Source organism: Lates calcarifer, linkage group LG11 (genome assembly GCF_001640805.2).
Source record: "Lates calcarifer isolate ASB-BC8 linkage group LG11, TLL_Latcal_v3, whole genome shotgun sequence".
NCBI classification, from domain to species: Eukaryota; Metazoa; Chordata; class Actinopteri; family Centropomidae; genus Lates; species Lates calcarifer.
Window position 1 is genome coordinate 3,947,256 of NC_066843.1, and position 15,330 is coordinate 3,962,585.

The 15,330-nt window shown below is 42.7% G+C and overlaps 2 protein-coding genes across 2 annotated transcripts; one reads left to right on the forward strand and one right to left on the reverse strand.

The window, feature by feature from the left end:
- Positions 1-48: 48 nt before the first annotated feature.
- Positions 49-5,131, reverse strand: asb16 (ankyrin repeat and SOCS box containing 16). The gene is given in 9 exon segments (XM_018672187.2): positions 49-927; positions 1,017-1,106; positions 1,108-1,128; positions 1,973-2,056; positions 2,194-2,602; positions 2,710-2,834; positions 2,836-2,978; positions 3,059-3,395; positions 5,088-5,131. Coding segments are annotated over 9 exon segments (1,470 nt in total). The 5' UTR covers positions 5,115-5,131; the 3' UTR covers positions 49-693.
- hrob (homologous recombination factor with OB-fold) lies at positions 4,668-12,706 on the forward strand. The gene is made up of 10 exons (XM_018672186.2): positions 4,668-4,905; positions 5,086-5,136; positions 5,258-6,244; positions 6,469-6,552; positions 7,759-7,893; positions 9,331-9,439; positions 10,692-10,777; positions 10,900-11,022; positions 11,174-11,381; positions 12,274-12,706. Exons 1-10 carry the CDS (start codon positions 4,894-4,896, stop codon positions 12,327-12,329), a joined length of 1,851 nt encoding a protein of 616 aa, XP_018527702.1. The 5' UTR covers positions 4,668-4,893; the 3' UTR covers positions 12,330-12,706.
- Positions 12,707-15,330: the final 2,624 nt, after the last annotated feature.

Below are 15,330 nucleotides of genomic sequence, written 5' to 3' on the forward strand. Positions count from 1 at the left end.
TATCTCCCCCCAAAAAAAACGAGTTAGTATCTCAAAATCATGACTTAGTTTCTCAGAATAATTACTTAGTTTCTCAAAACAATGAGTTAGTATCTCAAAATCATGAGTTTTTCAGAGTAATGAGTTAGTTTTTCAAAAACTAATGAGTTCGTTTCTCAAAATAATGACTTAGTTTTTCAAAAATAATGACTTAGTATCTCAAAATAATGAGAAACCAACTCATTTTTTTGAGAAAGTCACAGGATCTCTTTTTTTTTTTTGTCATATTAGCAGAAATGGGTATTCATAATTACAGGTAAAAACCCTACATTAAAGCTAAATTAAATGGCACAAGTATTACCAGCAGTGTACTAAAAGTAATCCTTCATGCACACAGAGTTTTTATATATTCAGTACATTATAATATTGAATCATTATTACTGATGCACTAACAAGTAAGCAACATTTCAATGAAAATAAAAGAAAATGTAAATTAATAATAATCCATCAGGTGGTAAAGTTGTGTTAATTTGTATTTTCTTCTAGAACATCCACTCAAAAATATTGTATTTTTTTCCCACTTATTCATTGTCCAAACAATAGAGTAACATTAAAAATACTTTAATGTTAAAAGTTTTCAAAAACAAGTGTTAGTTTAAAAAAAAAAAATTAAATAACAGAAACAGGATTTTATCAGTAAATTTCAAACAGTGTTTATGAAAAAGCACCATCCTCTGTTAGATCACGTACACAATACGAAGTCACTGGAGCGTCCCTGTCGTTGCACAGCAGCAGATAATCCCTCACAGAGCTGGGAACGTCCAGTTTACTGACTGCTGAATAACACCGGGCTCCAAGGTGCAGGCGCAAAGCACATCGACAGAGATGCTGCAGAGAGCGAGGCTGACCGCTCCGCTGACGCACCAAGTCAAAGACAAACCGATGCTCCTGAGGCGGAGAGGGAGAAACACAAACACTAGAAGCAGTGGAGGAGAAACAAGAAGAGGAGAAGTGATTTAAGGCTGCGGAAATCTCACCTCATATATCTCAGCAGACAGAGAGTCCATCCATTCACAGGGAGGCACAGACGTGTACGAGTTCAGCATCACCTCCAGAGTGGCAGGAGAGAGGAACACACTGCTTCAGCATCTGGAGAGAAAAAAGAATAGAGAATATAAAATATTGCTGAGTCAAACTACATTAAAAGAGAAGAGAGGGTAGATTTCAGAGGTTAATCTTTATATTTATAGTGTCACATGTACCAGAGCCATTTTTGTCATGTTTAGTATTTTATTTCCACTATTTGTCTTCATTATTAGTGCATTAAGATATTGGTCAAATGATTGTTGAGTTTTCACTTGAAATATTGACTTGATATCATTATATTGTAATAGATCCTGAAGCCTGTAAGATTCTTTAAGCTGTCAGACCAGTCTGAAATTTACCCTTAGATTACTATAATGCAGGTTAGCCACCCTCCCCTGAGGTTAGCCCAGAATGCAAATCCATATTTTCCATATTAACAGTCTGTGGTTACTGCCAACCAGTAGCACCAAATGACAAAAGAAAGGAAAAGATGACTCATAATTTACTACACTTTTTTAGTTTGTTAAATGTTTTAATTTACCCTGAACTGATGGCAAATTAGCACCTCTTAATACTGTCAAGAACTAGACTTGTGCAATGAATTTAGACATTTATCTGAAGTGGATAAAAGCTATAATTAAAGTTTATCTTTAGTTAATCACTTCCTGTCACTGTAGTTTTCATGAATGTACTTATGAACAGTTATAATCATGTTTGTATAACAGCTTTGAACATATTCCCAGCATTGATATTTTGCATTGCCCGTCTATTAGTTTATAACATTTTTCCCTGTCTCTTCTCTTCTCTGTTTCTGTTTGTGTTCTATGGGTTTTGACATGTTTGTTCATGATAGGATGGTTTATCAGTCACTGACTCTCAGGAGTTTTCTCTGGTTGTTTTACAGAACCTTTGGTGGAACAGGTTTGGCTCCATGGTTCAGAAGTGCTCGTGCTATTGCTTCAGGTTGCTGGTCCGGGTAATCTTCCACCACCTTAAGGAACAAGCAAAAAAAAAGGTGCCTGAGCTAAAGAATTATCTCTCTTCTTTATGGCTGTCTTTCAAAACACTAAACTGTACTTCTTTGCTCTTTCACCCTTCTTTGAAATCCACCCAGCCCTTATCTGCTACCTGTAACAGACAGTCCATTGGTGTGTATCCTGCACAGTTTGCAACATCAGCCTTTGCACCGTGCTTCAGGAGGACGTCTACAATCCTGGAGCAGCAGTTGGAGCAGGCGTTGTGCAGGGGGGTGTGCTGCTTCCTGCCTGCTGTTCTGGGGTTGGCTCCTGCGTCCAGTAGCATTTGAATCACGTGGAGGTAGCGGCCGGCCTCAGACGGCCTCTCAGCTGCGGAGCATGCAGCATTCAGCGGGGTCTCCCCCTCTCGGTTTGTGGCCAACACATCTGCCCCGTGGCTCAGGAAGAGCTCCACGTGCTCCGCCAGGCCTCGCTGAGCTGCCACGTGCAGAGGTGTGAGCCTTGACTCCCTCATCCTCACGTTGACCTCTGCACCTCCCTCTAACAGCAGCTCAGCACACCTGGAACAAAGTGCACAAATAAGCGTCCAACAGAGAACAGAACACAGATAGTTAATGTAAAGTAAAAATGATCAGTTGTTTGTAAGTTCAGCTCCTTTACCACTCACTGGAATGACTGGGCAGAGGTGCAGAGGTGAAGAGGAGCGCTGCCATCTGCAGCCAGCAGTTCTGGATCTGCTCCGTGAGAAAGCAGCAGCCTGACACAGACATCATGGCCGCCTACGCAGGCATCGATGGAGGGCTGTGCTGCCTCCAGGGTCGTCGTTCACCTCGGCTCCACGAAACAGCAGCTCCTCCACACATCCTGCGTGTCCTCTGCTGGCAGCCAGGCGTAATGCTGAGGTTTGTTTTACCTTGGAGCTCAGCGTCCACATGCCTGGCAGAGGAAGAGAAGGGCTGGTAAAGTGTTAAAAGCATTTATGTAAGAGAATAACAAAGACCTGTTGAAAGTCTCACCCATCTCTGGAGCCCACACCATCTCCTCATGCACCGTCTCCATCAGAGCGTTGACCATCGCTGGGTCCTTCAGCACAGCATACACTCCTTTCATATCTCCGCACATGAAGGTGTTGTGGACAGCCGTGTCTCTGCACCGGACCTGGGCTGGAGGGGCCCGGACCTCCTGGAGACGCCGCTGCTGCTGCTGCCTGGGAGGAGGCCTCGGGGCTGGGGGCAGTGGGGCCCTGGTCAGGGCTCGCCTCTGAGCCAACGCTCGTCGAGCATTCTGCCACTCCTGATACTCCTGCTCCAGTCTCAGAGAGCGCAGTGAGGTAGACGTGAATGGAAATGTGTCCTTGGACATGACACCTTAGAGTCAGTACAAGAGAAGTGTACATTTTTACAGCTTGTTAAAAGAGCATAGGTTAGACAGTTGATTATTTTAAGCAATTTTCCCTTTTGTTCTGAGCTTCAACTCCAAACATTAAACTCCCTCAAGCAACAGGTTCTTGCTGCCATGTCTGTAAACTGCAGTACAGTTTACAGACACGGCAGCCTACGACTGTTACTCACCCTCCACTGGAACTGGAGTGACTCACAGGGGTCCAAGGAGAGGTCAAGTAAAAACTTTCATGGCTGTAATCAGCTGTGTTTCCCTTTTAGATTAAACTATAACAAGAAACCTTTGAAATGAAATGCCCTTTCTCTTTGAGCACAGTCACAAGATTGTTCCTCAAACGCAACTTCAGCACTGGTTATTAATAGATCAGAATGCAAGCTGATACATGACTTATACAGTGTGACCACCAGGTGACAGTATTTATCCAGCATTCATCTCTTTTAAACAGGTCCAGGAAACCAGAGAGCAAACAAATGTCAAGATATAGACCATCCTAAACCAGTCACAACTAACTGTGGGGGCAACCACACTTGTTAAAAACTTAGCTCTTATATGATTCAAAATACATACTGAGGAAATATCACGGTGAAATCATCCCTAATTAAGTCTAGACATGCAGCAAGGAAACATGCAAAGGTATGAGTGAGACAACGGACAAGAAGAAAAAGGCGGTTTGATTTGATGGATAGGTGGAGTCCATGTATGAAAACAATATTAGCCAATATATGTTTGGAAAGGTATTAAAATGGTGGAGTTTTAATTTAAAACATACATCTTCTTGATTTTGCCCAACGCTAATAGGTAAGATGATATTGGAATTCAAAAGCTAGAAAGTCAAAGGCAAAACAATCCCAGCACAATTAGTAGTCCGTTAGTAGATAATCTAGACTGAAGCTCTCGATCCAGTTACACCATCTTCGTTTGCCCAGTTGTTATGGACTTGTAGATATTCAAATTTCCATTTTTCTGAGCATTTTAAGGACCTCTCCTTGCTGTTATGTTGGCTTTAAAATGTATTTAAAAGTTTAAATGCTGTTAATACTTCCATTGTTTGACAATAAAGTTAACAATCACGACTATAAATACAGTAAAGAGGTGTAGCTTAGCAAAAAAAAAAAAAAAAAAAAAAAAACTACAAAACAAAAAAGACTCTACCATGAATGCGGCGACGGATGTGCCGAGGAGTGAACCCTCTCGCTCTGCTTCAATACTCTTTGTATAAACATTTCTTACGTCATTACGTCGTGTTTGAACGTGGCGGCGCGACACCGAGCAGCAGCCGAGAAAAAACTTTTCGTTCACTAGCTTGTTTGTTAGCAGCGTTTCCTCGTCGAAGCAAAGCTATAACGAAAAAAGGACGCGAAAATATATTTATACGCGGTTATTGAATGGCATTTGGTGTCTTACTGAGCTTGTACAAACCGATCAATAACGGGTTTCATCGCGATATTCAATGACTGCGATGGTAAGTGGGCGAACCCAGCGAATTAAAAAACACCTTGAGCTAACTAAGCTAACATAAAAATGCTAATAAGACGTTCGTTTTCAGTTTATGACACTTTGTTTTAGTTTCTCCTGTTACTATCTAACACAGTATCTGCACGTGGACGTTTGTTTCATGAGTGTGTTGTCACCTGTGTTACAGACCTGTAAATTAAGTGGCCTGTTCAGCATTGGTGAGGACTTTGATGATGAGGTGATTCCCAACAAACACACCTGATTTCAGCTGTTACTTAACGGCCAGTGCTCACAGCCTGCACCATAATGAGCCTCCCTCTGTCCCGCTTCTCATATGTGTGTGTGTGTGTGTTTCTCAGGACTTGCTCGGGACAGACTGGGCTGTCAGCTCGGCGTCTGGACCAGCCGATGTGGCAGCTGCTGTGTCATCCTGCGCGCTGCGTGCCTCTTCTGTCGCTCACAGAGAGCCGGAGAAAAATCGCCCTCAGCAAACTGCAGAGAGATCAGCTGCACCGTGTAATGGCACAGCATCAAGGGGCAGCACGCAGGCTGCTGCTGAACAAACTGTTGCTTTGGGTTTGAGACAGATCTCCTCCTCCTCCTCCTCCTCCTCCTCCTGTTCTCCCACCCTGACTAACACTCGGCTTAATTTGGCATCACCACAAAGTCACACTAACGCTGAGGGGGCGCTGAAGCCCAGTGTGGCTCAGGATGATTTTGATGATTGGGATGTTGACCTGGCAGACCTGGATGAGTGTGATGGCCAGATAGGGCTCGAACCTCCTGCTCCAGCTCCACCTGTGCCCACAGTCCAGCCTTCATCTTTAGCCAAAACGCTCCGAGCCCCGGCCTGTGGAGGGATTCAGACACTACCCGATCAGACCCTGAGGGAGCCTGGCGCTGCACGCCAACTGTGTGGCTCATCTAATCATAACCTACCTCCACGGACCCTTTCCGCTGCTGCTCCTGTACGATCTCCAGCTCCCCGCCCTACTTTCCCATCAACCCCCCCACAGAGTCCTGGTGTTTTCCGTGGCCTCACTGCCACTTCTCCTGCCCCCAGCCCCATTTCCAGGACACTCATCAGGCCCCACCAGCCACAGAGGTCGTGGGCAACTCCAGGACCTTCCCCTCAGACCCGTACCCTTTTTGAGACGGTCTCCCCAGGTCCCTCCTCCTCGTCAACCACTCTCAGCCCTCATCCTCTTCACACACCAGTCCTCACTAACCGCCTGGTCCAGCTGGTATCCGCCTCCAATAAGCTTCCTAAGAAGAGGTCTTGCTCTGAGCCTCACCGGCCCAGGACCCGACGGTTCCCCGGTCCGGCTGGACTCCTGCCCCAGCAGGTTAGCACCATGCAGCCCTGGTGCTCTGTCTCTGTCACACAGCTGAAAATCCTCACATCTGTTTGTATCTCACCTGAGTGGTTGCTCTCGTCAGAATTTACACCTGTGTTCCATAGACTTGTCACCTAAACACTAATGAAATCACCGTCAGAAAGAAATCTCTCGGTTATATGTTTGTTTTTCCACCGTGGTGCTATCATGATAATTTGATTTTTCTCTCTCAGCCGCAGGGTCAGAGCCTGGACAACATAGTGGTTTCTGTTCCTCATACTCCTGCTCACGGTGCTGTCGCCCGGTTACCAAGCCAGGTACTAAAAACACTGCCACAGGGACCTGCAGGAAATGCATGAAAGCTTTTTTATTAAGCACAATTAATGTGTTCATTATTTTCTTGATTATTTGATACAGATTTGTTTTCACAGCTCATACAGTTGCAACGTAAACATACCTGTAACCATACCACAGCATACAGATGACACGCAAACACATATACAGCACACCCATAGACAAAACTGGCTCCATACAGGGTCAACAGGGTGTTTTTGCTAGAGATGGACAGTGGGTGTAGAAACCGGGGCAGCAGAACAGAAGGATGGCTTTGCTTTTTGCAAAGTAACAAGAGGCGGTGGGGGTTGGCAGCAGAAAGTGTGTGGTTCATAAAATGTCAGAGAAGAGTGGAGAAATTTCCCAGAGGCCAAGCTGATGTGTTGGAGAGTCTGTTTTGTCTGGTCAAAAACCCAAAACCCAAATGTTCAGTTTAATATAATCGAAAAATAAGAAAACCAGCAAATATCCACAGTAAATTATTTTTACTTAAAAATACAGATCTATTAACTGACAATGTTTTCCTCGTCACAGAAGTAACAGAGCATAACACTTGTGTAGGACTAGCCATTGGTCGACTCTACGCTGAACCACACTCAGCGCTGCCTTTAGCTACTCACCATAGATGCCATCGAAACTAACAGGCTTCATGTGTCTGCCCTGCTGAACATATATAAGGGAGCACAGAGTAAAACTGGATGGATTTTCATTCACACACTTGATGTTTTTGTCGAGTTATGACAAGAGAAACGATAAATGACCACTCATAAGGCACAGGCTTATTTCCTTGATTTTTGTGTGCAGAACAGACGAGCAGTAGCTGATAATTTTCCTGTCTGCAGCTGACAAGGATTTGATTGTTTCTAACGTGACTTTTGTTTGGGCTTCCCAGCAAAACTCCGGGTTTTATTATTCAGTAATGACAACATGCGGTGATATTTCTGACTTGAAGGCAGGGTCAGATCTTCCAAATATTCCAGGATGCATTGCACCTTCAAAAACCAGACAGTGGAGTGGTTCAGCCTGCAGTGTGAGATGAATTTTCACACAGTCTGATTGAATCAGAATCACAGTGACCATGTGAAGAATGTGTAAAAAAAAAAAAAAAAAGCCAGGTGTGCATGCAGAGCAGTGTGAGGTCATTAATCCTTAAGGAGCATCTTTGTGGGTGTGTTTGATTTGATTTGAAGGCTTCCAGCTCACAAACCGAGGAGGATGAGTTCGGCGGCGGTGCCTGGGCAGCGATGAAGGCAGAGATGGGATTGGACGAGAGGAACCCGTCGTGCTTCCTGCACTCCTACAGTGTGGTCATGGTGCTTCGAAAGGTGATCTCCCATTGGCGTTACACACCTTCCTAGTGTTCACTTACAGAAAAAAAGCGTTAGTCAAACACTGTAACATCAGTGCTGGTATTTAGGTCAAGCAGTTTGTTTTAATATTTATCCTCCATCATAACAGACTGTGTGTCACTACTGGAGGTCTGTTGGCGTAATCAGGACAAATGATGGCGCTGTAGTGGAGGTGTTTTGTAATTATAAACAGTACGATCACTCATCAATCACTGTAATTGAGACTCTGCTGTTACTCTGCTCTTTCTGCACGCCGGCCGCTGTGGGATAACTTATCACTGTTTTTGAGTGGCAGTCGTCGTTGCGAGAGACTTCACACATGTTGATTTTGTTTGTCACCGGCTCCATTTACATGCACAGTGTCTCGTTCAGGTTAAGCTTGTTTACATGAACTCTAGCTCTCAAAAAAGTCCCGTTTGCATGAATAAACAAATTATCACACAGCCGCCTTCCCTGCTTCTCTCAAATGAAGAATAACATGTTGCATCTAATGCAGTGGAGAGAGAGAGAACAATCCCAACAGTAAATACTGCTCGCTGCTGTTTATTTATTGATCAGTGCATCTCCACAGCCCTGTGTGAGTCTGGCATTTGTACTGATGGTGAAAACAAAAAGTAAGTGAACAGCTGCTGCAATGTAATCCAATAGGCAACGGTCTGCGTCAAAGCACATCCACTAAAGTGGTTGTTTTTACAACTAACAGGCTCAGATTGTTATTATAAATGTCTGACAACATGATGGATAGGCTTCCTACAGAGATTAAAGGGTCAGATCCTTCATGTTTAACCAGAAATGTTGCTATATATCATTACCAGACTCCACTGACAAAAACAGCAATTTAAATGAGCTGCTGTCATTGCAGCAGCTGTTTGAAACTGAAACTGTATGTTGCTGTCCAGCCCAGCGTCATTGTTGATACGACCACCAGATGTCACCAAAACAAAGAATTTTCAGATCCTACAGACAGTGGATTTAAATAATTATTTGATCACAACAGTGACATAAATTGTGCAGATATGTGACTGGAGAGTATTATTGACAGAATTATGTTATTCCAGCTTTAAAAAAATGTTTGAGGGTGCAACTAACGATCATTATCATCAATTAATTTGATGATTATTTCCTCAAATAATCAAATGGTCATTTTGTCTAAGAAATGTAAGAAAATATTTTTAAAAATGCAAGGAATTGAAATGGTTTGTTCTACTTGATCAACAGTCCAAAGTCCTTTTACATTCAATTTACTGTCATTTATGACAAAGAAAAGCTTCACATCTGTACAGTTTTCAAGCTAAATTTTTTAAGATTCTTGCTTTGAAAATGAATGAAAAGAAGGTTTGCCGATCAATTTTCAGTCACTGCAGGTTGACAAATCAAGCTAATGTGTGTGTTTGTTCTCCCTCATAAATGCAGGCAGCACTGAAACAGCTGGCAAGAAACAAAGTGCCCAACATGGCTGTGCTTCTGAAGAGCATCATCCACACACATGCTGATGCCAAGGCTGTGTTTAAAGACCCGACAGGTATGCACACACGCACCTTTACAAAAGAATTACACAGGCTCATTGTTGAAATGTGCATGAATTTGAAACTAAAGGATCTTGGAGCAAGTAAAAACACCCCAGGCTTGAAATAAACTGCAGAGCAGAGAAAAATAGATATGTTAAATAATGGTGAGTAAAAGAGAGAGAGAGGTGGTGGAGGAGAAGCTGTGAGCTGTTTGCTTCACATTTGACATTTGCTCTCGGAGAAATCGCCTGATTGAGCTCCACATGGTGCGAGAGCAGAGTTCAGCCATTGTAACATGCTTGATCACACACACACACACACACACACACACACACACACACACACACACATAGATATTTATATACAACATAGATCCAGTCCAGTTCCCATCTGTCTTACCTCTGCAGCATCAAGCCTCTTTCTTTCTTCTGTCTTGAGGCTTCACCCTTGTTTTGTCTGATCCACCTCTAAGCTTAGCTGGTTGCCATGGCCCCCAGAGAGCGGCCGCATGGGGTATACTGATTATCAACGCTCAGGAGTGGATGTTGTACTCAACAACGGACTTAAGTGCTTATTAGTGATTCAATTGCGGTAGATTGGCATCAGCGGTGGGTGGGTATTAAGTGCTTCTGACACCACGAGGGACCGTTCTGTCAGTAATGTGCCTTCCACCTGCTGAAAGGTTTGCAGCTTTCTCTCCAGCAGGCAGTTATCTGAGGAGCCGCTGACAGCCCATGGTGACTATATACTAGTGCTAAAAAAAGATTAGCAGCTTAGTTGAGTAACATGAAATCAACTGACAACCATTTTGATATTTATTTAATCATCTAAGTCGTTTGTCGAGCGCGAATGCACAGAGCCAAATATTTTCTTGTTTCCTTTGCTGATTTTCTCTGGTTCATATAATTGTAAATTGAAAATTTTGGGGGCTTTGGACAGCTGATTGGACAATTTCATTATGTCACCCTGGTCAAACTGGTGATAGGCATTTTCTGACACTGAATAGACTCAACGATTATTCTGAAAAAACATAATTAATAGGAGTGTAAACTGTGATACAAACATCCACACCTGCTGTTAAACGTTAGGCTAGTTTACTTAGCTCAAGAAGAATAACCCCCTGAGGGAAACTTCGGAGTCTGTGGGTTTGTCACTGCGAGCCTGACCTTTCACATTGCATCTTGTCATTTTTTCATCGTTAATATAAAAATATTGATTAGTTATTTGTTGTCATTGCCCTGTTATTCTTAATATATCTGACTGAAGGGGAGATTCAGGGAACTGTGCACCGCCGTCTCCTGGAGGACAGAGCGGAGGAGCTGAAGGTCGGAGCCGTGCTGCTGCTCAAACAAGTAAAACTTACTCACGCCACCATCACTTCATTTTCATTCAGTTTAGTGTTTTAGGTTCACCTAAACGATTGTTACAGACCTGGGTTTATTTAATCCTTTGTCTCTGCTTGCTCCGTGGACAGGTCGGCGTGTTTTCCCCCTCCCATCGTAACCATTACCTGAACGTGACGCCCAACAACCTGCTGAGGATCTACGCCCCTGATGGAGTCAGCCTGTCCTCCACTCAGCTCCTGCCCTTCAACCTGGTGAGCGCCACACTTGTCAGCTGGGAAACAAAAAATAGCACAGTTGTGCTCCAACAAATATTAAAATCTGTCATCCAGAAAATCCAGAAATGGGCTGTCAACCTGTCAGCTGTCCCCTCTAAATGTTTTTTTTTTTTTTTTTCATATCCAGGAGCCGATGTTGCAGTCACCCGCTCCGTCTCCTGCCATCCTCCGGGAGCCGGTGTCTCGGATGCATCTGGTGTTTGACGAGGAGGATGATGAGGGACAAGAGGGTGAAAGATCCACAGAGGGAGGTAAAGACCCTCAAGCCCCAGTGAACACAGGACCACAAGAGCCTACTGGGAAGTCAGCACCACAGGACTCAGGCTGGGATGCAGGTGGGTCCCCTCGTATTGTATGTAATAATACTTCTGGTGAGAGAGAGAGAGAGAAGGAGAAGGAGGAAGAGATTAATTTTAGTCACATCCTGAGTGTCAGGCTCTGTGAGATTTTTTTCTGAATAAAACCAAAACACTGTCCGGTAACATTTTGAGGCATTAACATTTGACTCTCTTGCCCCCAAATCCAGTCTAACTGTAGCAGAACAGTTCTGATTGTTCTGCACTAGAGCCGCAACTCACCACTGTTTTCATCTTGATTTCATCTATTAATTTCTTTTAATTATTCAGTCAGTAAAATGTGATGGTGATGATTCACAATACAAGGTAGCAGAGCCTGAGGTTGTATTTTTACGAATCAAATTTAATTACATGCTCAGAGAGCACATTAAAAAATAAAAATTAATTAAATAAAGTGCAAAAAATCAGGTTATCTAGTCAAACAAATCATAACAGAATACCACTGACATCCTCAGCTACTCTTTTAAATGAATAGAAAACATAGTAATGTTAGCTAACATGCTAAGAGTCAGTATACTAGGCTGGACATTAATTAAAAATCTGAAAATATGGACCAACAACAGAGGCTGTGTCTCTGCTGTCTGGCTCCTAATAGTGATTTTGTTGTATTTTATAGTGATTTACAAAGTGGATGAATCATTTATCATTCAGTGAAAACACGCAACACGCAATATCTAAATAAACAAGCAAATGATTAAGGTGCAAACCACGTTAACGGCAACATCCCCAGTTCATGTCCAGCCACTGACCTCTCTCTCCTCTCATTTCCTATCTACCTCTGTTCTGTCCAATAAAGGCCTCAATGTCTTAAACAAACTTACAGGGATTAAAATATATCCATGAACCTGTGTCTGCTCTGTCTGTTGTGCAGATGATGACCTGGATGAACTCCTGGGAGAGTTACCTGAGGACACCTACAGCTTTTGATGTAACTTTACATCAGCAAACACAACAGACTGAACAGACTGTCTCCACTGACCGGAGTTATTTCACGACTGCCCTTTCTTTTCCTGACACCTCCTCCTTTAAAAATCATAATTGTCCGACCGCTGAAGAACTTGTGAAAATGTGTACTGTATGTCACCTGTGTTCATCACCCCGTTCATAAATACCAGAGATGGAATATTCTTGAGTTAATTTGCTATTACTGTCTTCGCTATGCATCATTGATGGTTGATGTGTTAGGAGAAGCAGTCACTTGAAGCCAACACGTGCTCATTAATTAATTACAAAGCTCCAGAAATCAGCCCTGTTTGATTTCAGCTCCACGTCTTATACTCACATAAAGACTATAATTAATCTGAGATTGTGTGTGTCTATTAGGGATGCAATCCCCTCACTTTTCTCTACATTCTTATCCATTGTTGCACTTGTTTCTGTGACCTTGAAATGGAAGACTAATCTACACTGCATTGATTTGCTAATTATGCAAAATGCGAGTGAGGTGAGGTGAGGCTTCTTTGTCTGCTGCATTTTCCTGTCAGTTTTTGTCCTTGTGCTCCCTTTCCTCAGTTGTCTGTTTATCTGAGGTAAACTGTGGCCCAGTCTGTTGCAGTGTATTAAGAGGTGTATCTTAGATTCTCGTGCAGGGATTTTGCAGGGAGGTAGTCTCAGAGTCCCATGTGGTTTTGGCTTGACCGAAAAAAGTGTTTACCCAGCCCTGCTGCCTGAATCAGGGTGGAGTCGCACTGTGACTAACAGGCTCTTATGGAGGCTTTCCCAATAGGATCTGAGCCCCAGATCCAGACTCCTCCACTACCCCTGCCTCACAAACACTGTAACAGATTCAGGTTAATCCTCAGCCTCTTTGTCATTTTGTGCATGATGCAGCTGCTCATATTTTCTGGTTTATGTTCAGAAGAGAGAGAATGGGGATAATGAAACAGGGTGCGCTTGTAGTCATCCCAAATACTTTCTTGTTCTCTCCTCTTTGCTGTGTGGCTGAAATAAGTACAGTTTACAGTACACTCTGTAAGTATTTGAGTACTGACATATTTTCTGCTGTTTTGGCTCACAACTTCTGCACAATTGATCTTAAATTAGACAGTGACTGTGAGGCTAAAGTGCTGACTTTTAGCTTAAATTTCAGGGAGTTTACATTCATAACAGCGTAGAAAGTGTAAGCCTGTTCTCCTCTACTGCTTCAGAACTTGGGCAAAGTGCATGTGAAGTGCTACACAGTTAATAATATTGACTTGAACGACTTTAAAGGGTTAGTTCACCAAAATAATTTCTTACCCATCCCTCACTATCTAGTGAAAACACTAGATACTGTGACAAGTAACAAGTCGGCAGCAACATGTCCTTCCAAAAACACTTTCCTGGTGACTGTGGATAATCCACACTCATCACTGTGAACAGTTTCCACTGAAGCTACTTTACACTGAAGATGAATGAAGGGATTTTCCAGAGTAACCAGGACACCATTTCTGGAAAGAGATGTTGTTAGTGGGTGGTAGCAGAAACTTCAAAACCTGGACAAGGGAAACCAAAACTACTCTTTCTGGCTAGAATTTCACCAGAGGTAAATGAGAAAATATGGGGTTATTGTAATTTCATTTAACTAAGCTTTTAAGTTTAAGGGTGTTTACATCTGTACAAGATGAATAGAGTGGGGATTTAAGTGTGTGTTCACCCAGTATGGGTATGAGCACCTTTCAGTTTTAAACTGAAAGTCAGTATTTTGACCTCACAGCCACTGACTAATTTCAGGACCACTATACTAAAGTACAGAAGCCGAACTGCAAAAAAATGTGTAGAGTAGATCACTAGTTCCCCAACCAGGGATTCGGGACTCCACAAAGTGTCCAGAGGTAAATCTTAAGGACTCTTTAAATCAGTGATTCACAACTTTTTTTGACTTGTGACCCTCTAAAATGGTACTGTGTATACTCACAACCCAGTGTCACAGGTTGTATTTGTTACCAGCAAAACCAAAGGGTGATAATTCCTGTATTATTTGTATTACTTGACTGCTCTTTAGAGACCTACAGACCTACAGTAACTGACAGAAAAGATATGAAGATGAGATAAATGTCTGAAGAGATAGACTTAGGTGGCCCCAATGCTCAGTTTGGGAACCACTCCATGAGATATTAACATTAAGGAAATTTGTTACTCTTGTCACATAAATTTCTGTTAATTTCTTTCAAAAATGTCTTTAATTGTAGCTACTTTCTTCAGAAAGACTGGACACTTTCATTTCTTCAAGCCTCTAAAAATCATTCAGAGGGAAAAATCACTCTTAAATTAAACTGCTCACAACTGACATCCACACTTGGGCCATTATCTGACTGAGGGGTCACAAGTGGACGAAGCCAAAAAAAGTTAGGAGCCCCTGCTGTAGATGCAGTTCATCTACATAGTACTCCCTAATACCAGCAGGGGGTAGCATTTAACACCCTCCCTAGCAGTTCAGGTCCTAGTGGACATCATTAGTCAAGTTCATGAGTTAATGAGAGCACACAGACATCCAACACCCAGTTAAGAGTCCTGATGATAAAACTCCTAATTGGAGGGGAACTTAATTTGACCAGAACAAGGCTCTTTGAAACGGTCTATCTTTATATGTGTGTGTGCAGAGGGGGTTGCTCCTTCCCTTATCTGCACATCTACCAATTAAGACCTTCACAAAGGGGGTGGGGGCTCAGTTCCAGTAAGTCTTCATGCTATTGCTCACATTCTGGAATAATTTGCCCTTCAACTTCAATCGCCTCTTGCCAGAGGTAATAATCAACTGTGCCCAGTCTTGCAAAGTCTGGTACTTACACATCCTAATTATCTCCTGGTAAGAGCTTATTATTTTTCATAATCCATTAAGATAGTTGAGAAGCGTAATTACTCTTTCAGTCTCATCATGCATATAGTATAAGAAGTGCCTACCTACCTCCCCAAAAAAATCCCCAAAAGATTTTTTAAAAAGGATCCT